At 38.4% G+C, this 25,984-nt stretch overlaps 1 protein-coding gene across 4 annotated transcripts; it reads left to right on the forward strand.

Moving 5' to 3' along the window:
• The first annotated feature begins 446 nt into the window (after positions 1 to 446).
• Positions 447 to 23,170, forward strand: LOC113059848 (probable nuclear hormone receptor HR38). 4 transcript variants are annotated; one of them, XM_026228476.1, is made up of 9 exons: positions 447 to 775; positions 3,405 to 3,557; positions 4,383 to 4,464; positions 7,247 to 8,079; positions 13,237 to 13,366; positions 14,153 to 14,316; positions 14,681 to 14,877; positions 19,051 to 19,229; positions 21,337 to 23,170. In XM_026228476.1, the coding sequence occupies exons 3-9, from the start codon at positions 4,401 to 4,403 to the stop codon at positions 21,606 to 21,608; spliced, it is 1,839 nt and encodes a 612-aa protein (XP_026084261.1). In that variant the 5' UTR covers positions 447 to 775; positions 3,405 to 3,557; positions 4,383 to 4,400; the 3' UTR covers positions 21,609 to 23,170. The 4 variants fall into 4 exon arrangements, with proteins under 4 accessions (XP_026084261.1, XP_026084262.1, XP_026084264.1 ...); XM_026228477.1 differs by having other exon boundaries at positions 449 to 775; positions 7,250 to 8,079; XM_026228479.1 differs by lacking the exon at positions 4,383 to 4,464 and having other exon boundaries at positions 449 to 775.
• Positions 23,171 to 25,984: the final 2,814 nt, after the last annotated feature.

Consider the following 25,984-nt stretch of genomic DNA (forward strand, 5'->3'; position numbering starts at 1 on the left):
TAAAAAGGTTTAGAGTGAGTCATATATAGGCCTAGCTCTGGGGAAAAACACTAGGAATACTACACATATGTGTATTGTACATTTATCAGTTACATATGTTATATATTATCACCTGCTTATAAATTAAAAACATTTGAAATAGTTTAACAACCTGTGGATTTATTCTAACACGAAATACATTTATTGACTAATTTTCCTCTAGCAAGTAGTCGACGACATAACACATGGCCTACTGCGCGATTTCAAACAACTACTAGAAAAGAGTCAGAAGATCAACACTCCTCCCACCCTCTCTCTCTCTCTCTCTCTCTCCTGGCATGGACTGCACGGCTTATGTGTATACTGTACCAGCGAGGCCGGGGAGCTACAGTGCTCGACGTCACCTCTCCCATGGCGTCACATTGACGTCACGCATTCCAAGCTTGCTATGTAGAAGCGGGGACGGATAAATGTGCTATTAGACTTTCTCTCTCTCAGCGCGCCACATAAACAAAGGCACATTGCAACTTACGCTCAGTGCATCCTCTCCGTTACTAACGCCGACACTCTTATAGTGGAGCTGACAGAGCCACGGAGTACTTTTATCTTCTTAGCTAAATGGAAAATCAGTCACATAATAGTTTTTTTAAATGAAAATCATCAACTTTTGCGACTTTGAAACCAACTTCAACTCAACCACTATTTTTCATTTTTTTACTCATTTCTGTTGGATATGCACACGGAATTATTAGGGCTTTACAAACACATGTAAAGACGGAACCTCAACAGAAATCAAGTAAGTGGAAATACGCTAATATTTAATACGCTTTATAGAAAAAACACACTTGTATGCTACGTATTGAAATGTAAAAAATACTGACAACGTGCTTTGGCTTATTTTTGTCATTTGTACTGCGGTGTCAATTCATATATTTCTGTATGCATTATGTTATAATATAAAGAACTTTCTGGTCTGAACCTGTTGAATGTTCATTCCCCGCCGCGTAAAGACAAACAAGCTGTGTGGTATGCGACGTCTTTGTAGATGGATGGACTGAATCCGAATTTAATTTGCGAAACGTATAATATTCTCTCATGTTGTCATGGAAATGGGATGCCTCTTCCTCACCCCGGTGAATCCGCCGTGAGCTCGCGCGGGGCCGGTAGAGAATCTCGAGAGATGCGCCTAGTGCTCCGCGTTTCTCAAAAGCGTGACTTAACAGTTTGCGAATGTTTGTTTACTCGTTTGTGGCAGTATCTGCGTTAAGAATACGTTCAGTTATTTCAACATCACTATTGCTTTTTCAAAGTTGCAGTTAGATGACAGCACGAGCTTCATTCATTCTGTCTCGAAGGACAGTCGAACACACACATTGGAATACACATTTGTACAGTAATGAAATATAAATGTACAAAACCTCAGTTAACTCAAGTTTTATTTCATATTTACAGATCTCATTCTGTGAGATGTTCTCGCCAGCTTTCTTATGAGGAGATAAATATAATCACATTTATAGCATAGGGGAAGCAAGTGTTAATTTCCCTGCTATTAGAAGACTCATTTCTGAGCAGATAACAATAACAGCTCTATCAATGTGTATACTGGGAGTAAGTGTATGTTGTTTTCATTCTTGGTAATGTTATGAAATGACACCGATACACCCCTAAGCAACGTGCTCCTGTTGTGCTTTAAAAGGTATTTTCTTTCACTGTACTTTATGATGTGAATTTCAGGTCAGCAAGAATCAAAATCAATGACAAAGTAAAGATTATATAAGCAGTTTGATTATTCCATAGGCTATATGTCAAGACAGAACCGTCTCTAATAAGAGTATGATACGACAATATATTGATCAGCGCAACCATCCAAGTGAGTTGTTATACTAAAGTTATATTGCAGTGCACGCGAGATCGGGTCAGTGAGTACAGAGCCTGTCTCTTTCCCTCAGGTCCCTGTCCCCCTCCGGTGTCAAATTCCGTCCTCCAAGCTAATTTACTGTACTTGTATTTTTCCCATCACTTTATCTCCACTCTCTCCCTTTCTTTTTGTGTTTGCTGGAGAGCCTCTATCTCGCGCGCTTATTGAACGCAGAACGGAGCGCCTCTAAAGAGCGCGTGTTTCAGGGCTCTCTCGCGGTTCTCTAGGTTACCGGGGCACAAGCGGACCGGCGGCTCCATGTGTACACACTGAAACACGCTCTGTCAAAATCACACATCACCTCAGAAAGACAAATGGCGAAACTAAAAAAAAAAAAAAAAAAAACATAATAAAGATATAAAAGTCTACTACTTCGTAGTAGCATGTGTGTGAAGTAAAAAAAATAAATAATTATAAAGCCAATCAAAATTATATTTTTTTCTCGCCTGTGTTTCCTTGTCGATATTATAACTTTCAATTAAATAAAACAAAAAAAATATGATTATTAAGTGTATATGCAGACCATGAAAGTTTCTGGGATTCGTTTCTAGTAGTGTGAGGATCTAGATTCAAGTGCTCAATACCTAGTGTTGCCGAAGGCTGGCTTTGTGTGAGCGCGCCTCTGTCAGAGAGGGGGCGCTAGTCGCTTTTAAAAACTTCTCGGTGGCGCGCTTGGGTATATTTAACGAGAAAGGGGATAGTCGGACTTCGCTGAGTGCCCAGGTGAATATTGTCCGACCGTCACTGAGACTGTCATTATTCGGAGCTAATGGGGAAAAAAACATGCAAAACAATACCTTTTATCATTCGCCCAGAACTGTACTCCTGTATGGTTGAATGCAAGAACAGAAGGGAAAATTAATTATTCCATTATAAATGTATTTGGAAACGTGTGAAATTCCGGAGTTTTAATTTAATTTTCTTTTATTTTTTGCCCTTAAGAATGCAAATTACCTATTCACTGTAATGCATCTTGTAAGAGGCTGTAATGTTTCCATCAAGACAATCGTGTCAAAAGTTACTATGTTATTTCTGCTAGGGATTTCCTTTTTTGATTAATATTGGTTTGTTTCCAAAGGCTGCAATTTGTATCGTTGTCAAAAAAAAAAAAATCTTATTATTACAACATAAATAATCCACAACGTAACGTACTCAGAACATTTCCTTCTATTTAGTGTGATTTTCAAGGAAATACAAAATACCTGTGAACAAATTTGTATGACCTTATTGCAACTCATTATATTTTTTTCATGAAAATATTTAAGGGGTTATATTTTTATATATAAAAAAACTTGTTTATATTTGCTTATATTTTGGGTGTATTAGTGGAGACTAAGGCTCTTGTAACCTTAACCATTGTTTAATAGTTTGCCCACTTGCAAATAATAATAAAAATTATTAAGTTCAACCTAATGTTTCCATAATTGTGCTAGTTCCCTGTTTGTGTATGTGTGTGTGTGGGTGACTTATGTAGTTGTGAACTAAATAATTTTGCTCCCGATTCCAGACACCGGTTCGGAAGAGCGCCTGCAGCCCAGGTCTGAGTCCCGGCTACCGGATACCTCACCCGCCGCGTGTGCAAAAACATCTCTGAACCCCAGACGCGTGCAGCCTCCACCCGAGAAACCGACCACGATTCAGCGAGCTAAAGGCCAAGCAGGTACCACAAGTCTCTTTAAAAATCTGTCTTGACTCTGGAGAACTTTCCCACACGCACTTTATGTGTAGGCTACGATTTGACATTCAAACCTTTTAGCCTATATTAAGCTAGCCTATAATAATTTTGTAGTTTTAACAACCACAACTTTACTCAGTGTAAACCGACTGGTAGTCAGATAACAAAGTTTTTGTTGCCGTTGAACGTTTGCTGTCATTTCATTTTGGTTTGTCTTTGGAGACTTGGACATTTTATCAGATCTCTGTGAAATGTTTTATACATTTTGTATCTGTTAAAATGATAATAAAACAAAGTTTTTGGTCTGTATAATTAAAGCAACAATTTATTCATATGGCTAGAATTTCTGAAAGTTGAAACTGTTTTTTTCCCTTTGAGAGCTTTGTTTGTCCCGAAAATAAATGCAAATAACCGGGCTAATAACTAATTTTAAAGGCATTGTCTTTTCTCTGTACAACATTCCTCAGCAAATTGCATTTACTTTGCGCAGATGGTCGTTTATATGGCAGAACAAGCATGCATTTGGGTTCCAATTCATAGATCGAGAGCAATCTATATTATACCTCTTATATTTTCACCCAACCAGTTGCATAATATCACACTTTGTTCCTCATGATCATAGCAACCTCGTGTGCTCCTGTTAGCATACATTGTCTTTGTTGTCTTAAGTGTATGGAAAGTGAAAGTTTGTATTTTGTGCCGCCTGTGTACCACTGATGGTTGTTTGTTTCAAGAGCAAATTCATACTGGTTAGCGTGTCATGTTTATTTATTTATTTATTTATATGTCGTTGATGTTTTTGTTTGTTAGATCTATGGCACTCTGACAATGAACAAGCGATCACAGTTATTGGAACAGCTGCATTTTGTCCATCTAAAATGCACACCTCGAGGTTAGCAACTGTTTCATCCCTCTAAAGCGCTTTCTATAAGCCTGCGTGTGTATTTGTGTGGGGCTCTCTGTCTGGTGCACGCACTCACACACACACACACACATACACACACACACACAGCTGTAAAGCATCGTTTCAGTATGACTTTATGTGGTCTAGACGTTTTTAATAATTCGACTTTTTACGTTATGTTGGCTGCGTTTTCATTTGTATTATCCGTGTCAATGTGAAATGTGGAGCTGATGTAGAAAATCGATGTGCTCTGGGGTTTGCACGTGCACAAACAAACCATAAAGGGATACACACGAGAGATACAGAATCAGACAGAAAGTCAAGCCCTGCTTTTTGTGTAAGGATTTGTCTAGTCTTACATAAGTTGAGCTGGCCCAAATGTGTCAAAAAGACACCCTAAACTTGACAGGATAAATGCCATAGCTATTTGCAGTCTTCAAATTCCAAAAGTGTTAAGCATATGTCTATATCGCTGACGCACAGATTTTTACTGTTTTATTATTTTTTTTAATGAAAAAAAAATGCATTGCTATCGTTTAAAAGTACTGCATATTTAAAATGAAAATGAAACAGGTTATATATTACAAAATAGCTAATAATACAAAAAGAAAAAAAAAGAAAGAAAAAAAGGTGTCATGATATCTCAAGTGTGGTGACAGTGGAGTAAGATGTCAATGTTGGGCTGTAAGAAAGTTTGACTCACTTGCTCCATCCAGCGCGAGACAGACTGACCTCAAACCAATAATTAATTCCTCTGGTAGTATCCATGACGATGAAGGGGTCGCGTCTTATCCCACCCACCCACTCACTTTGACGCAAAACTCGCCTCCTATATATAGACCTGTGGGGGAATTTGAAATATTATAAATTATCCAAGTAAAATTCAATCGCTAATAAAGTTGAAACTAGCTTAACTAGCTAAACTTATTTTATTTTTATAGAAGGTTGTTACCTTTAGGCCTACTATAAGTTTCACCAAATAGGCTTTCTATGTACAAGTTAGATAATTGATAAGTTACTCAGAGTGCACCAAATGTAAAGATCAGCTGCTCGAGATTACTGTCTGTAGTGAACGGTACATACACAAAACTAACTAATGGCAATATTTATCTGGATTATTTTATATTTCTAGATTTATAAAATATATAACTTATTTTTACTTTATACCCTAAAAGTCTTCTAATATATGCACACTGAAATATATATATATATATATATATATATATATATATATATAACATTATAAAATTACTTTTTTATTTGAAAAATATTGCCTACTTTCTATTGACATCCAATTTGGATAATAATGAACAAGTTCATGCTAATTTAAAATTCAGTCACCTAGTCAAATATGGAGAAAAATAATATAGCAACATTAACTTTTATTATTAAGCTACAATAAATAAAGTAAGCTGGACAACAAGGAATTTTACAGTTAACAATAAATTCTAGGAATAAAGTTGAATTGGGGGGGAGGGGTTATTTAAGGTAAGCACTATCTGTTCACGTGCATATGAATCCACTGGTGTGACAGAAATGTCTGCTGACATAAAATTCACTGTTATCCGTGATGATGTATGCCACAATATGCGTTTGTATCATAGACTGTATAAAAACAGGTTTGTATGCATAGCAGCGACGTGCGTAGGAAACGGAAAGCGCGCGCACCGGTCCGAGTCATCACAGGTAAAGAGGCGTTCATAATTGATAAGCCTCTTGATTTTACTAAACACACATGACGTGTTGGAGGCATAAGGATTACGAAGTCTCTACACGACAGCGTCAATCCGACGTCGGGTCTGTGTACACTTCCACACCAAGGGAAAATAAGCAAACAAAGGACACGCACACACTTCTCCTCGCGGACTCGGGTAGCTCTGCACAGATGCGCTTATAAACAGCTGTGTCAAGACGCACAGTTGCAGGTTATATAACTCTGAGAGCCCGCGCTGGCAATATGGTTTTCCTGGAGCGCAGAGCTGGCTCGAGATACAGACTACTACTATTAACAGGGGAGTTTTCGTGGCTTTTAATAAGATCATTTTATTTCAACAGGTGCTTGGTGCACATTAAATTAATAGAGATAAATCACCATGAATATTAATCTTTTGAAGTGACTAAACTCTAAACTTCTTTTCTGTCTTAAGTTGTGCACATTTTTTTGTGCATTTTTTCATGTATTAATATTCATAATTTATGAAATATAAGGACTGATGATGCATAATAAAATAATTATTTGTGAGTGTATATGTGTGCTAGATGGGTTGGACAGTGTTTGCTTACAAGAGTGGCATGAAATTCAAATCAAGAAAGAAAACTACAAGTGATGACAATAAGGAAACATTTTTAATAAATAATATCATTATTAATGTGATAGCTCACCCAGAAATGATCATTCTGTCATTATTTACTAAACCAGAGGGAATTTTTTTTCTTCAGTGGAGATGTCACTTTCACGACTCAGTAAAAATAACTTTGAGTAAAAGGTGACAGAACTTCCTTTAATTCAGATGTTTTATTATTGGATACTCGAACTCGAAGCCAGGACTGAAATGTTAATTTTTATTTTATTTATTTTTTGCATGTTTGTGCCCACCAGCTCACAGCCTAACCCATGTTTCCAGGTGGATGGGTTTTCTACTAACTTGGCACTAACAAAATAGTACTGAAATATGTTTGACATCACATCCTCTGTACACCTGAAGACAAAATTGAGCCAAAAGGCAATAATGCTAAGTCTCTCGTTTTTCTCCCTCTCTTCCTGTCTCAGTAGACATGCCCTGCGTTCAGGCCCAGTACAGCCCTGCACCTCATGGGTCCAGCTACTCCGCCCAGTCCTTCGGTTACCATGGTGACTACAGTGCTGACCTCATGGCGACAGACTACACGAAGTGTGAGCTTGGTGGTGGGGAGATCTCGGAGGCGGCTGCCACCACTTCCCTACCCAGTTTTAATGTGTTTGTGGAAGGTGGCTTTGAGCCAAAACCCTCCTGTCTGTATCAGCTCCCTCAACGCCCCATCAAGAAGGAGGAGGAGTCTTACCCAACCATGGCTCCATCTGACGAAACAATACCTGGGAGTTCCATGTACTTTAAGCAGTCACCCCCTTCAACGCCCCCCACGCCACTTCACTCAGGTCCACACAGCAGCTCTTTCTTGTGGGATGAACACAGTCTTCCCCCTGTGACCCAGCCCTGCCTGATTGAAGGCCCACTGAAGAGTCCTCGCTTCCCTCATTTCTACGATCAGACAGCACCACCCTCCACCAGCGGCTACGACATCGGCCTTCCGCTGCGCCCTGAACGCTCTCCTTCCTCATCCTCTTCATCTTCACATGTGCCACCCAGCCTGGACACGCACACACACTCACATGTGCACTCCCATACGCACTCACACATGTACCCCCTGAACATGAATAAGCTGGGAAGCCTGGCGTTCCGCTCTCTTGGCATGGGCCCTTGCCCGCAGCTTCTGGGAGAGAGCTTGCCATCGCCGCCCGGACGCACCAGCTCTGGAGAGGGTACCTGTGCTGTGTGTGGTGACAATGCGGCCTGTCAGCACTACGGTGTGCGCACCTGTGAGGGCTGCAAAGGCTTCTTCAAGGTAAGAATTAAGCATCCCAGCACCGCTTTCGTTTTCTTATAATAACTCTCGATCCGATCGAATACATACGCACCCAAGCTCCATCACTGTCACTACTATTTACATGAGTATGCCATTGCAAATGCATAATAATCCTTATTGACACTCACTTTCACTGAAAGAATCATACAAGAAGTTCTGTGTAATGTAAATAGGAGGATCATATGCAAGGAGCTTTTAGTTAATATCTTAAACTAAAAGATTCCACTGCACACTGACGCATGTGTACTTGGGCCTTTAAAGGGATAGTTCACCCACATTTTTTTCTTACATAATTCACTCAAAGCTGCTTGTTTTTACACTTTTTTAAAAATAATTATTGCTAAATTAATTTAATTAACCAAGAAGATTAATATTTTCAAGAACTGTTTAGTTTACATTTATTAGATTTGTAACATTTTATATCATTTGAATAGATCAATAACTAATTTAAATACTTTTAAGTCATTCTGCGATATCCTTGGGAATTTGCTGAAGTCCCCAGTGGGCCCCTGCCTCTGGTTAAGACCCCACTGACTGTCACTGTATGAAAAAATACAACAACTGACAATTATTTTTCAATATCTCCTTTTTTGGATGAACTATCTCTTTAAAACACAGCACAATTAACTGAACTAAAACAAGACTAAACAAGCTGTGCTCAACTGAAACTGACTGGAAGTACTTGCCAGAGGTATTTGGATTCCCCTTAATGCTTTACATTACAATGCAATTACATACGATTGCATATGATTTGTATTATTGTAGAAGCTGACGTGGGAGTTTGCAGTTTATGCTGATTGATACGTGTTCCTCAGTGTGTGCTTATTTGAATAGCATGTCTCATTGTTTATCTGAGTGTGTCTGTCATTAAATGGAGTGTAAGAGGATTGTACTTGTGCTTGATTGTACAGTGTGTGTTGGACAGTCATCTTTTATGTAGCAGTGTGGCCAGGGTAGTGTTTGTTAATTGTGTATTCATTAGTTGTCATTAGTTTTGCTCTTGGTTTGAAAGGAGCTCTTGGTTGAAGAGCCTCACACTGCTCTATACCGATCGCACCTTTTTCTCTCAGGGTTAACCAACCATTGTAACGCACTCCGCAGGCGTTTGAACCAAGGTTAAAGCCCACCGTGTGAATAGCAGTTCTTCAGTGAGCTGTGTGTTTTTGTTGGTTCATTTGAAGAGGGGTTTGGTATAAGGTCTATATGACCATTTGAGGAAAATAATTTGTGCACCAAAACTGAAAGAATGTTTAATTTCAGTTTCAGAGGTGCCACTGTGACATAGGTTTGCTCGGCCTTTTCACGGAAGTATTGGCTTGTTTGTACTGAGTGTGAATGTGTGTATGTGTGTGTGTGTGTGTGTGTGCGTCTTTGAGTGCTCTCACAAACCGTCTGAGCGGCGGTTGCCACGGTGTCTGTGAGGGTCGTTTCCCTCGGTGACCGGTGAGAGGTGTGACAGCAGCGCAGTAACACAGACCGAGGAGAGTCTAGCATATAAAGATTTAATTTAACATTTACAATGAATTCAACCCATATTTGACATTTATTGAGCAGTTTTGGTTAAAAGTAATTTTTAATTCGCGGTTAATATTATAGAAACAGCGAGAAGACTTAAAATATTCAGAGACTATGCAGAAAGACTGACAATGAAAGTGAAGGAGGAAGAGTGGCAGAGTTGAAATAATTGGAAATGGCCTGTGGTCTGGTGCAGGAATAAATTATGCCTCCTTTCAATTAGTTTCACAATTAGTTTTTATTTAGTAATTAATAAAAGCAGGGGTTGGTAAGCCGGAGGCTTTGTAGCCATCACTACAACGCTGGCACACATGCACACACACAAATGACATCCACAAACAATGACACATGCACACTGGCAAGTCTTAGACGATCAGCATGCTTATTTTTATGCATACACATTCGTACTCACCCCAACTCACAAAACACAGTCACCATTTAATTATCTCAGGCAACTCATTAACTCGCAATCTAAATATTAGCAGGTGAATTTTAATGCTGTGCGGCAGTGTATATCCTTTGTCAGACTGCTAACGCTCTTTTTAAAATTTCTCATAAATGTGTTTTATACAATAGAGTTCATTGTGATAGTTATGCACATTGATTCCTAGTACATTAGTTTTTAAAATAAACTTTTAATGGAGTGTGCATGCATTTTTTATGGTTCATTATCAGGCACTAAATCATTTCACTTATGGTTCTATTTTACATCTGAATACAAAGCGTTCTGCTGTTTCACAATGAAAAATAGTCAATAACTGGCCAATTTTAGCACACAGAATTTTTTCTCTCTGTCTTGCTCATTCGCTCACACCACTTACTTTCACACCATTTATTTGATTCGTAATTTTTTCTGTGACTCATAACGTGCCTCGAGTGAGAATAGTTATTATGAATATTTACCTAATAGAGTGGGTCAAGACAGGCTCGCTTGTTCACAAAACCTCCACTTTCAACCCACTCCACTGGACTAAAAGTTTAACAGCACTTAGTCGTAACTGAATTCAAACTCATCTCCAGTACTTCTCTGTTAGCTTATGTTGATTAAATCAGTTGCAACAAAGATACATTTCCATTTGTGTCAGCATTATGGAATTTACAGAATGCTGAGTAATAATCACACTAAAATGTGCTTCATTCACAGACATAGTCATCTTATAATACAGTCTAAGTGTGCAATCCACACAGACACACACACTTAACCAATTAATGGTGACCCAGTTCCACCTCTCCTATTGAACAGCCATGCATACATGTCTAATTACACACCCAGAGGAGAAGACGAGAGAAGATAGTCTGATCATCTCTGATTAGGGGAGGAGAGGAAGAGGAGAGGGGGATAAAGGTTCCCTAAGGGGTTTTAATGTGCGACAGGGCCATTAGCACATGTTACATGTCATGAATCCACAACTGCTTGTCTTTACCAACCCTACGGACCCTGCTGTGCACTGGACCGCAACTATGTGTGTGTGTGTGTGTGTGTGTGTGTTTGTATCTGTGTTTGCTTGCATGAGAGAATTATGGTAGTTTAACAATAATAGTAGGTTTTAGTCATACACTCTTAAAAATTAAGGTTCTATATTGGCATCAATACTTCAGTGAAGATCCTTTAACATCCATGGAACATTTAAATGCACAAAAGGTTATTTATAGTGAAAAAAATTCTGATTATTAAAATGCTCTTCACATCATCGTTCTTTAAAATTTGTTCACCCAAAATGGTTCTTCCATGGCATTTTTATTTAAAACTCCATTTGTAAACTTTATTTTTAAGAGTGTAGTGTTTGATTTTCAAGCTTTTTGCCATTTGTTTGTGGGCAGAAATTGATGGACATATTCAAAAAAGTTACAATATAACCTAAGATGTCCTTTTCCCATTTAAAAAAAAGTAAAACAAACTGTTTTAACTGTGACAGTTTTGTGCTGTGACATCGTTTAGAGCATAAATAAACACAAATACACATGCACGTACACACACAGGAACTGTTTCAGTCACTTAATGGCCATCATATGTACAGCAGTTTATCTCTTTTTATGAACATCACGAGATGTCTATTCATCTAGTGAGCTCCAGCAGCAATAAAACCTCTGTTTTGTGGACAGTACAATGACTGTGACCGACAGACAGAATCTGTCACAGTCTGAACAGGCTATAAAGTATAGAATGGAGTTGCACATAGAAAACCTGTGCATGTGGTGCCGGGGGAAACGGTGTGGTGGGTGAGTTTTTTCGAGATGATGTGCTCCACAGGTTGTATTTTAATTAAGTCATACTGAATCAGTGTGAATGTAGCTGTAACTGAGTAGACTCCCCTAGCTAACAAGTGCATTTGCGTGCCCACTGGGAGATTAGTCCACTCTACCCTGGCCGCTGTGGTAGTTTTATGTTCAATTTAAGTGAAATATGAGAAACCGTGTAAATCACATGAATAACGTGTGTGGGTAAGGGTTTTAACTATACCTGACAGTAAAATTCCAGCTTCCTGGGAAACGCAGGTGCTTAAATTGATTTACACCTATTGGAAACAGCTGCGTGTGTATTATGATTTTGTCTTATTAGTTTTTATTGATAATGTTTTAATATAAACCAAAAATTTAAGTTAGATTAACTTATCTTAAAAAAATAAAGGCAAAAAAGCATAAACCGAGGGCACCATTAGCCATTAGCTGCTAACCATGCAAAGTTGGTATTAAACTAATATATATATATATATATATATATATATATATATATATATATATATATATATATATATATATATATATATATATATATATATATATATATATATATATATATATATAAGATAATGAAAGTCATACCTAGTTACTATCACGAAGAGTATGTTTCCTGCTTTTTAAATTATTATTATTTTTCATTTTAACTACTAGCAGCCTTGCTAATAACTGCACAATGAAACCAACAATGTTGATGTAATGATATGTTTGAGTGCTATTAAATTGACCACAGTTGTAGCTTGTTAAAACATTGTTTTGGTTTGTTTCGGATATGATCTTAATCACCACAGAACTTACCAGTCTCACGCAAGTGCTTAATCTTTTGGCTTACCATTAGCACGTGCATTTGATGTCTGAACCTTCACTTTGCCATGCACAAAGTCTTTTCCCTCTTTGCTAAGTTTTTTAAAGGCGCGAGTACTTGCATATCGTTTGTATTTCATTTTAATAAGGTCAGCAATAATCGCACATATCCAGCCGAGGAGAAAACAACTCCAGGGGGGTTATTGCAGATGCATGATCTGCCAAAACCCTGAGGTGCCGTGAGCTGACCCACGAGTTTCACAAACAATTTTATCATGCAGCGCGAGATGTCTCGCGGGAGCAGCCTCAGCACGCTTTGCACTGATCTTCATTGTCAGTAGCTTGCGCTAATAAAATTATTCCTCCTGCAGGCAAGGCATGTTGGGAAATTAATTTTAGCTAATCATCCTGATGGAGCAGGAGCTTTTTTCCCATTGTAATTAAAATCTGACCTGCAAACTTCCTTTTTAATTCTTAGCCAAAAACAGGATCAAAATTAAATAAATAAAATGTTTAGACCTGTTAGCTTATTGTTTTTCTTCTCTCTCCTTTGACTCTTTTTATTGTCGGTCGCTGCAGAGGACGGTGCAGAAGAATGCGAAGTACGTGTGTTTGGCCAGTAAAAACTGCCCTGTGGACAAAAGGAGAAGAAACCGCTGCCAATACTGCCGCTTCCAGAAGTGTCTCAGTGTAGGCATGGTGAAAGAAGGTATCAAACACAAACACACACACACACACACACACCTATAATATGTCTGGCCAAGCCACTCAAACCAATTATCAGACAATAGGCCCTGGTGCATATGACCTCGGCTGGACCTCTGGTTAGAGACTGATGCATAGGATATAGACACTCTTTATCTTAATGAGTTAAAACCCGCCGATGCACACACTACACTCAAGAAGTGTCATGGATTAATGCAGATTTGACGCGTAGCTGGTTTGGTTGGTTAGTATGAATGCATGAATTAAACTATAATGGAGGTGTTTACCGGCAGTACTTCGCCTCTGTAATCACAGCCTATCATCAGCTACAGAACCGGTAATAACAAAACACACAGGACAGTCACAGGCACATGTGTTCACGGGGACATTTAATTCTTGTAGAACTTAAGCATGAATACCATGTGATTTAAAAAGATCACACCTTTGATCATCTTCTCCATATCGGCCGGAGATTAGGACAGACATCCATTGTTCTTATTACATCTCACCTTCTCTCACCCGTTCCCTCCGAAACCTGCAACCGTGCAGATTTCAGCTGCCCCCTACTGGCCGGTCCAGCATTGTTGCGAGGCATAGAAAAAGAAGGGAATCAACTTTTATTTAAAACTGCTAAAGCAGAATTACACAATACTCTTAATTTCCTTGTGATTGATATAATGACTATTTATACACTATAGGTTTGAATAATATTAATCTGTAGTAATATTTGGATGTTTTAACTACGTTATTGTCTAAAATACGTGTTTGTTTGTTTGTGTGTTTGACACAGTGGTGCGCACAGACAACCTGAAGGGGAGGAGAGGTCGCTTGCCGTCGAAACCAAAGAGTCCCCTGCAGCCAGAGCCCTCGCCCCCATCACCTCCCCTCAGCCTGCTGAACGCACTTGTGCGGGCCTATTCCCAATCCACACCACGAGAACTAGACTACAGCCAGGTGCCTTAGTGTGGAGAAATCCTTGCATCAGTCTAGGATCATTTGAATAAATCTTTATTTAACCATTTGGTGGTTTAAAACAACTATAACCATTTATTTTATTTTATTTTGAGCCATTTTGAATGAATAAAGTCATAAAGAGCAACACAATCACATATAAAGAGGATAGTCATTTAGAACAATGATAAAGTGTCAAATGTGATCAGTCATGATGTTTTAAATCCAGCATCTTTTCATTGAATGGTAATAAAATGCAAAGATTATTCCACTAGTGGATGCCATGCATCAGAGGGTTCACCATCCTTTGGTATCACATAAAAATGATTGATTGTGATTTGTGTGGCATCTCTCTCTCTTCCTGTAGTTCAGTGCTGTGGAGCCAGTGGGTCTATCCGAGTCTCAGCAGATCCAGATGTTCTACAGAGTGCTAACCGGCTCCATGGAGGTGACGCGCTGCTGGGCCGAACGGTTGCCTGGATTCTCTGAGCTTCACCACGATGACCAGAACCTGCTCATTGACTCTGCCTTCCTTGAGCTTTTTGTGCTTCGCCTCGCCAACAGGTACATGCAGATACACAGAGATCTCAGACTGCACATTCATCCCGTGTAGAATTTAGGGCTCTGAAAAAGTTGACAAGGACACAATCTTCAGCATACATTAAAGCATCCATAATAATAGAGCTGGGCAATATAGGAAAAAAAAACAGCCTTAATTTCATAACCCTTTGATTATGTACTGTATATATCTCAATATTTATGCATCTACCTAATATTGCTTTAAAGGCTATTTTTAAGTCACTTTAGCCAAATATATTCACAATGTAAAATGCAAGATGTAGAACAATAATATAATCATTCACAATATTTATTTTAACATTTAATTTCTCAAAATATATCTTTTTTTTAATACGAAAACAATTCTAACCCTAACCCTAATCCCCCAGCTGCAGTGTCTGCATGGATTCTTGTATCCAAGAGCCAAGATTTAAAAATGTTTAATGTAAGATGTGAAATGCAATAAAAAGTATAGGGACCAAATTAACTAGTTGCTTCTAGTTGTTACATCCCTAATCTTACCCAATACCTAAACCTAACAACTACTTTATTAACAATTAATAAGCAGCAAATTAGGAGTTCATTGAGGCAAAAGTCATAGTTAATGGTTTGTTTATAGCGAGGATTGGTCTTTAAAATTATACATGACCGACATATCTTCACTATTTTTTGCTAAAGGCACACCAGGAAGAATGATATTCAATGTCATTCTAATTTGATTCTAAATTTGATTAGACATTTAATATTTAAACCTTTTAAAATATAAAACTGCCACATGGAGACTTCATTGAATATTTCTGATGACACAAGTGAATCACAGAATCAGTGTTATGAATCAATTTATTGAAATTAACAGTTTGAAGTGATTCATAGGAATAAATCGATCTCAACTCTTGTCTCTTTTTTGCTACTTAAATTTAATCAGAGAACAGTGCATCAAAATCATTACAATGTTGTTTAATATAATATTGCAAGCAATATGTGGTTAATGTTCACTATATCACCCAACCCCATAAGCAAATACTTTGTATGTCATACAGTACAGAGAATAGAGACTGTAGTAATATCCTAATTAGACATTTTCAGCTCTCGTCAGAATGGAGCTGTGGGAGGAAATGGTAGTTATAGTGATTACACTCTGACTTCTCAATCATAATATCTAATAGCAGCTGTCAGATTTTTATATGACTTGCTATTAGTGATGTCTCATAAGTCTCTTAAGATTTTCGTTCTGGTTTAAAAATGAGCACGAGGTGTAAAGTATCATTATGACTGAAACAAGTCATTCACAGGCCGTGTCGTGATTTATATTGTGTAATATGCTGCATTCACTGTTAGTTACGTTGTGACTTCCCATTCAACAGTGAGTGTATGTGTGTGTGTGTCGGTGTGTGAGCCTGAGTTCTCGCCTTCTATTCAGCACTGTAAGGTTACTATGGACACTGTGTGGAAGATCCGGTGGAATTCACTTATTTAAGTTTATTGGTGAACAGCCCGGCCTAACCACCTCTCCCTCCAAAGACTTTATGTGTTGCAGAAACAGCTCTGTTTTGATGATCACTTATATGACATTCACCATATTATGTTGCATTTCTGTTTTTCTAGCAAGGCTGAAACAGTTTGCATCCAGACTAGAAGTAACCTGTTGTTTTTAGACTTTCAGTGACATTCTGATGTTGCTTTAACAGGAAGTGGATTTTGGTCTCCCTGTTTAACTAGCTCTGGTGCTCTTTCGGTGTTTCTCTCTCCCTCTCTGATGGTGTAGGAGCAGGTGTGGGGAGGGAGGGCAGTGGGTGGAGGCGACACAGCCTCAGTAGGGAGCTTCAGACTTGGGTTCTGACTCATTTAAGTGGGGGGATTCATCCGGGCTTACGTCACGGACACTCGAAAACTCACAAGACATGCGTAAATGTGTGGAGACTTCACAATAAGGGCAAACTTTGCACATTTTCCGCTCACAAAAGTGCACAGTTCTCACATGTTTTGAAAATAGACTATACACCACCAAAACTCACAGCAGAGAATGGTATCTGGTGTGGTTCACACATGCACATATTCTTAGGCCATGCGGCCGCACTGAGCCTAACGAATGAATGGACACATGAGATGACTAAGCTTTGATGCACATTTAAAAGGAATGTCTGTGTTTCCCTCCTCAAGGGTGCTGTTGTTAATTTTGTTCCGTAATAATGAGGAGCATTCACTCGTTTGGTGCTCACTTCCTGTTTTCCCTTCTCTATGGCAGCGGTAGATAATGGACTGATTGCAAACCCTTTATGAAGGGCCCTTTCACATGGCTGTCATTGAAGGGTACATGCAAGGTAGTAATTTCGCTGTGTATGATAATGTGAACTTGGTTGGTGCATCCTCATGATTCTTTTTAAAACCTATAGCAAAAACCCCCACTTTCTCTGTTATTGAGTCTTTTATGCTCACCAAGACTGATAAAAATATAGTAAAACAGTAATGTTGTGAAATATAATTAATACTTAAAATAACTATTTTCCATTTTAATACGTTTAAAAATATATTTTATTCCTGTGATGCAAAGCTGAATTGTCAGCAGCCTTTAGTGTCACATGATCCTTCAGCAATAGACACTAATATTTATTATTATTATCAATGTTGAAAACAGTTGTGCTGCTCCATATTTTGTAGAAACCACGCAGCATAGTATTCTTTGATTTGTAGAAAGTTCAAATGAACAGCTTTTATTTGAAAAGGACATATTTGTGTAACAATGTAATGCGTCCTTGCTGAAAGTATTAATGTCTTGAAAAAAAAAATCCAAATTTTGAAGAGTAGTATATGTTAACTGAAAATATTCCTTGCATATTTTTACATATTTTTAATCAAATCTGACACAGGAAGATGACCAGCTTAAAATGCATTTTATATTAAGACACAAAGTGTCAATATTTTTCTTACTTGCTTTAACCTTCTTAAAAGGGATAGTTCACCCCAAAATAAAATTCATACTGTCAATATCTCAAATATACATAAGAAAACAAACAATAAATGTACTGTTTTTAGCATACATATTGCTGATGTTATCAAGGTAACGTTCCACTTCAAAATAAAGAAACAGTTCTGTACTGTATGTTTTCATGTAGGGTGTTCCAGACACCCATATTCAAGAGCCCTGTGCCCTTCATAGTACTCACTTCAAGTGCTCTCCTGGAGTGAATAGGGCGAAATGCTGCTCACTTTCCAATATAGCATCACCAGTGCCATGTCTGTGGCTTCTGTATATATGCATTCATGTGTAGTGGTGTAAAACCATTAGACTGCATTAATGAAGCACACATTTTGATTATTTAGATGACTCTTGAATATTCCTCCTCACCATATTTCCCTTCACCCCCTTTCCATTACTCCTCCTCTCCTCATCTATACGAGTGTGTGTTTTCGTGCAGACTAATGAAGAACAGTTCGCGCAGCAGAAGCCAGCACTCTACGGGAAAAACCAGAGGAAGTTTTTCTTCCTAAATTGCAGGGTTGAGAGTGAAGGGCTGAAGACAGACCAAAAGAGAAAAAGAGAGAGAGAGCATAAGTGGATTGACAAGAAGATGGACGAGTGGAGAGTGAGTGTTTGGGTGTTTCGCTGCAATTTCACACAAACGATTTTCCGTGAGAATACAGTGAGACCATGAAGATAAAACTTTACTGCTTTGACCCAAAACCCTCCAACACAGAAGGACAGAGCCAAGAGAGAGGGAGAGAAATAAGGAGTATGATCTCAGGAATGTTTTAAAAGCTTTAATTGGGAAAGCTTGGCATAATTAGGCCCATTCCTATCTTTGATGTGCTCTTCCCTGTACTGGCTTTCATTTGTCGCTATGGTAATTGTTTCCGTGCAGTATCCATTAAACAAGATTCGGCAGCCAATCGAAGGGCAGATCATCATCACATGAATCAGAGAGAGGTGATAATCAGCGTGTGTGTGTGTGTGTGTGTCACAGCAGCGACTGTGTGCTCTCTGATAGCGTGTGTGGCTATGTACAGAATTAGAGGCTTGGTAAATTGAAACAGGTACCTGTTCTGAAGGGAATGAGAAGAACTGCGATTCATTAAAAGATGAAAGGCTGCGACTGAACTCGTGGCTTCAAACGGCACCTTGAAGCAGTATAAATAACAATAGTTCTTCATCTAAACCCGCTCTCCCTCTCTTTTGCTCAGGTCTTTGCTGTCGGATGAAAAGTTGGTGTTTTGCACAGGCCTGGTCCTTCACCGGCTGCAGTGCCTGCGCGGTTTCGGCGAGTGGCTGGACTCCATCCGAGACTTCAGCACTCACCTGCAGAGTCTCAACCTTGACATGCCTGCGTTCTCCTGCTTGTGCGCCCTCGTGCTGCTCACAGGTAACTCACAACCTCTGGAATCACACACTTGTCACTTCCTCCACGTTGATTTTTCCCGTTGTCGTTCTTGTAGTTGTGTATTTGCACATCCTTTGTCCTGCTGCTAGCGGTCGTCACAGTGATCACAGGTGTGGGGCAGGTGCTGACAGAGATTAGGTTTACCTGGACAGCTGAAATAATTCCCATTAATCACACACACACACAGAGAGAGAGAGCAGAGACACAGAGATTGTGTGAGGTTTGTGTGCATCTCCTCTTTGAGTGCAGGTGGAGATAGTTGATTATTGGTTAACAATGTAGGACAGTGTGTGTGTGCTTGGGTCAGCAGGTGCTTGCGTCTTACCATGCATTATTAACAAAGAGGCTAAACAGCAGGTCGACCTATATACAGACAAACACACTTTCTGCCACACACACAGAAACACGGGCACATTCTGGCAAGCATTAAGAGAATAAAGGCAGCTGGGTTTCTATCCACATGTTTTGGAATATTGCCTAAAAAATGGTGGATGGAAACATAAAGTTGCACACCAATTTTCAAAAATGTGCATAATATGTTTTTATGCTAACTTAAGTTGGATACATGGCGGGGCGGGGGGTTCGATATTAAGTTCGATTAACTTAAACTTATTTACAAAAATGTTGCAATATTCCGATTTTCGCATGAATTAAAGTTATGTTACTGGATCATTTGATCAGAGAAGAAAAACCACATGCTTCTGTATTAACTGCTTTATTAAGAAAAAATGTTTTTGTGGTATTCATATTTTTACGTTATAGTAAACTTTACATTTGAATAGAAACATGTGAATGTTGGTTAAAACATGTAAAAAAAGATCACGATAAGAACAATTTTGATCTTATGTTAATTTTAAAGATGGCAAAAAAACCTAAGTGTGGAAAAAGAAACAGAGAGAGAGATATATCCGTCAATCAATTTACTCAGTTGCCCATCCAGTGCCCAATCTTCACCTCCCTTTTTTCTGCCACAATCTACAATGTTGTGTGTAAATGTGTGTGTGTGTGTGTCTGTGTGTGTTTGGTAGCCCCCATGGAGCAGCACTTAACTCTGTAGAGAAATTGAGCGCTACTCAGCAGTGCTCGGGTCCCTACCTCTCCTCTCTAGCTCTCTCTCTCTCTCTCCACTCCTCCACTCAGTCTATCGACCCTCTAAAAGTGTCTGCGGTGAAAGAGTGCCATCGATCATCCCCCAGGAGAGAGGGGGAGACACAGAGAGAGCAAGGAAGAAAAAACAGTAAGAGAGAGGATGTAGTCTGAATGCAGGGACAACGGAGCTGGTCTAGGCACAGATTTGGAACACACACACACACACACACACACACACACACACACACACAGACAGACAGATATGTCTAAAACAAGCCAGCATCCCTTTGCACTTCCACTCTTTTTGGATCTTCTACCATACTGTGGGCAACATGGAGTTGTGTGAAGTGGGAAAGAAACACACACTAGACTGATTGGGGGTGTGAATCATTAGAAAAAAATATTACTGTATTATATGGAATATTATTATTAAAATTTTAATATAATTATATAATGTATTATATATTCATATTTAATTAAATATTAATTAAATATATCATTTTTGGTCCCACTTTATATTAAGTGGCCTTAATTACTATGTACTTAAATTTGAATCAATCATTTGGTAAAATGCACTTATTTGTGTACATACATGTTTTACATTTTACTTATATTTAAAGGGGGTCATATGATGTTGCTAAAAAAAGAACATTATTTGGTGTATTTGGTGTAATGAAGAACTGGTTCACAAGAGTCATTTGTTCACAAATACTTTAAAACAGCAGTAAGTAGGTACTCTAGTGATCTTAGTGATCTATCAGCATCGGTGATTCAAATGTCACAAAAATTATTTGGTTTCATTACTTTTTCAAAAATGGCACCGGTTGTGAATAAAAAATGGTTCCTTATTCCCAAACCAATTGCAGATATTGTTACTGGTAGAGTTAATGATGTGTGAATTGAGTGTGTGTTTCAGTGATGCGAGTGAACAGTTATAGTGGCATTTTATCCAAATATTTAGCTTAAAGAAAACCACTCAGCCTCTTTCCTTTCATTTTAGAACAATGTCCCGGTCTGAAGGAGCCTAAAAAAGTGGAGGAACTACAATCCAAACTAATCTGCTGCCTGCAAGATCATCTGGGCTCGGTCAGCGCTGGAGGCGTGGCTTCAACTGGCGAGGCCCCACCCCCAGTGGGAGCTGTCCTGAGTTTGAGGACGGAGCTTCGAACTCAGCGTACGCAAGGCTTACAGAGGATCTTCTACCTGAAGCTTGAGGACCTGGTCCCTCCCCCACCACTCATCGATAGGTTTCTGGACACCTTGCCTTATTGATGAACACGCCCCTTTTTGCACACCACTGACACGCTCAAGTTTACTCAGACACGCCCACAGCGGCTATAAACTCACCCTGGGATAAACAGAGCCAGTAGCTAACAGTGACACTGAACTCGATTTCCCATGAGCCCCCAAATCCTCACAGGAAACAAATGTGTCTGAGGAGAAACCAATCATATAAGCGCTTTTAGTCTCTGCTCTGCGCCTGATAGTGTACATACGAGGCGGGTTTGAGCACATCTGACGTAACGCACACTGGAAACAAGCGTGATGCCTGTAGCTCAGCGTGCCACGCGTGCCATGTCAGGAGAAGTATTACAGTGCAAGAGTGTGTGTGTGTGTGTGAGAACGTACACCTAATGGCTCCTTTGCAGGCAGTCCAAAAGTTCCACCACAATTCACCTCAATGACAGCAGTTGTGTACATCACAAACATACCGTCACAAACACACAAGTGCACGCAAACTGTCCTTTCACACATACGCACAGATCCAAATCGCCAGCTTCAGATGCCAGATTATGACATATCAACTGTCGTTGGCAGAAACTAAGTGGATGTGTGTGTGAAAACACGTAGGAGTGTCTCTGAGGGAGGCTTTCGCCACACAGACAGAACGACAGAGTGCATTAATAATGTCCAGAATCACAGTTGATCACACCCCAGAAACCTGCAAACAAGTGCAATTTACTAAGTGCTATTGTAAACGAAGAGAGAGAGAGGAGAGAACGAGAGTGTGTGTGTTTGTTCCAGTCCTATTTCAAACTCTAAATTATTTTAATACTAAGACTTGCCTTGTAAGGTAATGGTTTCAATTGAAATGATTTAGCCCGGTCTGCGCACTAACTTTTTAACGTCGAAGTTCAACAGACTTGAAATTACTGTAGTTTTTATTATTATTATGAATAAAAACAAGGGATTTTAGTGGTAGGATAACAGACTAAAAAGAGAAGAATTGGGCTTTGAGCACTTAAAAAACAGGAAGAGGATGAGGAGAATAAGGCAGGTGAGACGGAGGTGCAGAGAGAGGATGGAAGGAATGAAACATTCCGCGTTCATGCTCATTTTTGTATGTTTATACTGTCTACACCATTTATTAATATGGAGGACATTGTTGCAAAAATGTCTTTTATATGTACAAAAAAAGTAAAAATGGATTATATGCATGGTTTTCTCCTTCTCGCCTCTGCTTGTATTTATTTTGCAAAGACTGCCGGCTCCACAAGGGCTTGAACACACTTACTGACTGGGCGTTCTCGCTTACTTCTCATACGGCAGCAGTTTGAACAGATGAGGAAGTACAAATTCTATAAATATATAAATATATATATATATATACAATACAAAACTAATATTTTGAAGTGTTTTTATCTGATAGCTTTTTCAAATCTTGTGGTACAAGTTGTGCATTGTTTTGTTTTGTTTTTTGGAGAAGAAGAAAAAAACGAAAGAAAAAAACATGTTTTTAATGTCTCTTTTGTTTTTAGTTTTTTTTTTCTCTCTTTGGTTCACTGGAGGCTCTGTTCAGCACTTTGAAATCATAAAAAAAACCCTTCTGATTATTTGAGTGGAAGTGTGTCATTTTTCTGTTCACCTCTATGTAAAAGCATCAGAAGTGTTTTTCTCTTGAAGCTGGTGTTTGTTGTCACGACTCAGGATGAGACCGAGGGACTCCCCCTTTGACAAGTTCAAAAAGCATCAACATGCCAGGTGTCTTTACAGCCTAATACCATTAAGTACCCTAATATGTGTATGTGTATGGGGAGGGGGGGGGGATTCTGGTCAGGGTCCCAAATGCACTGAGCTTCAGGTATGAGATTGAGCTGGGCGACAGATTCAGATCATTTTGGGGGATTCTGACCACATCAGGCCTGCGGTCCTCGTTAAGCCCCATCGATCCACGCTGTGACATTTCAGTTCAGACGCACACTCACACACATGCACACTGACACGGCTGCTCTTTCTCTGTCTTCCTCCATCACTCTCCTAATTTGTCTGGAATTGTCGAGAGCAAAGCTAACCATGCATGGGCATATATGAATGTATGTGTACACACACATACTTGTTTATGTGGTTTACGGTGACTCTCCATAGACTACATTTTCTATACCATAACCCTATTCACAGAAAAGTAGGCCTACTTAAAAAAAAAAAACATAGATTATAAACATTTGGTTTATGAGGACACATGATTATTTTTTCCGTGTAATGCATGTTTTTAAAACAATGCTTTTATTGTAATACCACGCATTAATTATATACATTTGTGTCTTCATAAACTACATAATTAAGCACATAGACAAATACTTTAAAATGCTAAATGTTTATTTTTTGGACAATAACTTAGAGCTCAAAAGGCGTTTGTAATGGCTTATGTCTGAAATATATGATAATAATAATAATTCTATATGTATGCGTGTGCACGTATGGTGTGAGTGTGTGTGGGGGTGTATATCAGGGTTATTTTGGTTAACTAAAACTGAAACTAAAACCATAAGAAAAGTATTTTCATTACTCAAAATAAAAATAAACAGCATTTCTTTTAACTTTACTAAAATAACTGAAACTGATATAAGACTATATAAACAATAAAACTACTAAAAATGACAAAAACACGCAACGAAGTTATTACAATTTTAAAATTAAAATGGAAATTATGAAAATAAAAAACTGATTTAAAATATAAATAAAAACTAATGGTTTCTCAGCGATAGTAAAATAACACACACACACACACACACACACACACACATATATATATATATATATATATATATATATATATATATATATATATACACACATTGTCTCATAGAAAGATAGTTCTGTTATATTTATTTTATGTATTTTTGTGTCTTTTTATTATATTCATTTATTATTTATTATATAAGCTTACAGAGAATGTTATAAACACACTCACTTAGACAGGTGGGTGGTAGGTTGGTGAAGCTGTCAGTTTGGGGGAGGCCAGATCGATTCAGAGTGACAGGTATCCAATCCCCCTGGAGTCTTCATTAAAACCCTGTATTAGATCTGCAGGGGAGGGGCGTGCACACACACACACACAACACACACTTTGTTTCCCTGTAAGTATGGTGTGGTGTGTTTGTGTGGCTCATGATATATTGATTTGCTGTTAGCAAGTGTGTTGAGGGGATCAGCAGGGCTGGACTCACACTGTGTGCACTGGAAACAAAGCTTTAACGGAAGAGCGAGACTGGTGCTCACACACATGCAAATCATGTCTAATGCCAAAGTGCACATTTGCATTAACTGTGATCTAGAGCTATTCTGAAATTAAAAGTAAATTAAGTAATTAAATTAAATTTACCTGTCAAATATCATATCGAATAAACTTTTATTTATAAACACTTACAATACATAAAATGAATACTTAGTGTTTATTAACTGAACAACATCAACATCAAACACTTCACAAAAGCTCTTACCTGATTCCTAAATCTAAATATTGACCTTTAACCCAGCCTAAATTTACACCCCCTGAAACCAGGTATGAGTTTGCATTAAAATGATTGCTGATCAACAGAAAAGAGTTCCTGAGATAGAAATATTTAATATTTGATAGCTTAAACATCTAACAAACTATATAAAAACTATATATATATATATATACACTGTAAAAAATTATTTAGCAGTTTAGTTGTTTCAATGAATTTTTTTATGTTGACACAACTTGCAGTTACTGAATTTGTTCATTCAACTAAAAATTTTAAGTTTTCAGTGTCTCAACTAGTTTGAAAGTTGACTGAACTAGGTTATTTGTCCTCATAACTAAAAAAAATTTGTTGACTCAATTCAATAGCAATATCACGTTCACAACATCACTTATCGCGAGATCTCGTCATTCTCGTGAAGGCTGTTGAAGAGAGAAGAAGGTCGTCAGCCATTCTAGTCAGTTTCTCCTCAAAGTTTGGACATTTTACTAGAATACAACTTTGGTAAGTAAAATATTCGTATTCATTGGCTTAATGTGTAAAATTACATTTGTTGTCTCAGAAGAGTAAGTATGGTTTAAAGAGTCTTACATTCTGTATATAAGTTACTGTATGTAAATGTTCGTTTCGCGGCACTCTGAAGCCTCAAAATACAGGCGGTTCCACAGTATTTTCCTTATAAATATTAAAACAGATATTCCCCCATGCGGGACAGCGGAGCTGAACTTATGTGGAGAACAAAAAAAATACAGTATGTATGTATTATTTGAGCCCAGAGCTGCGTTAGAGACCGTTCAAACAGAGCGCGCGAGAGCTCATCGGATCACTGTATGGATTAAGAACGGCGGGAATAAAAAAAAGGAACTGCTCTTAACCTGACAGCGTAAGACATCCGTCAGAATATTCAACGATGAAAAATTT

This window comes from Carassius auratus, chromosome 41 (assembly GCF_003368295.1).
Source record: "Carassius auratus strain Wakin chromosome 41, ASM336829v1, whole genome shotgun sequence".
Taxonomy (NCBI): Eukaryota; Metazoa; Chordata; class Actinopteri; order Cypriniformes; family Cyprinidae; genus Carassius; species Carassius auratus.

Bases quoted from the DNA above. Each gene is read 5' to 3' on its own strand.
- LOC113059848 (XM_026228476.1), top strand. From the start codon at position 4,401: ATGAACAAGCGATCACAGTTATTGGAACAGCTGCATTTTGTCCATCTA. The intron at 4,465-7,246 runs GTTAGCAACTGT...TTCCTGTCTCAG, and splicing joins TCTAAAATGCACACCTCGAG to TAGACATGCCCTGCGTTCAG. The intron at 13,367-14,152 runs GTATCAAACACA...TGTTTGACACAG, and splicing joins TGTAGGCATGGTGAAAGAAG to TGGTGCGCACAGACAACCTG.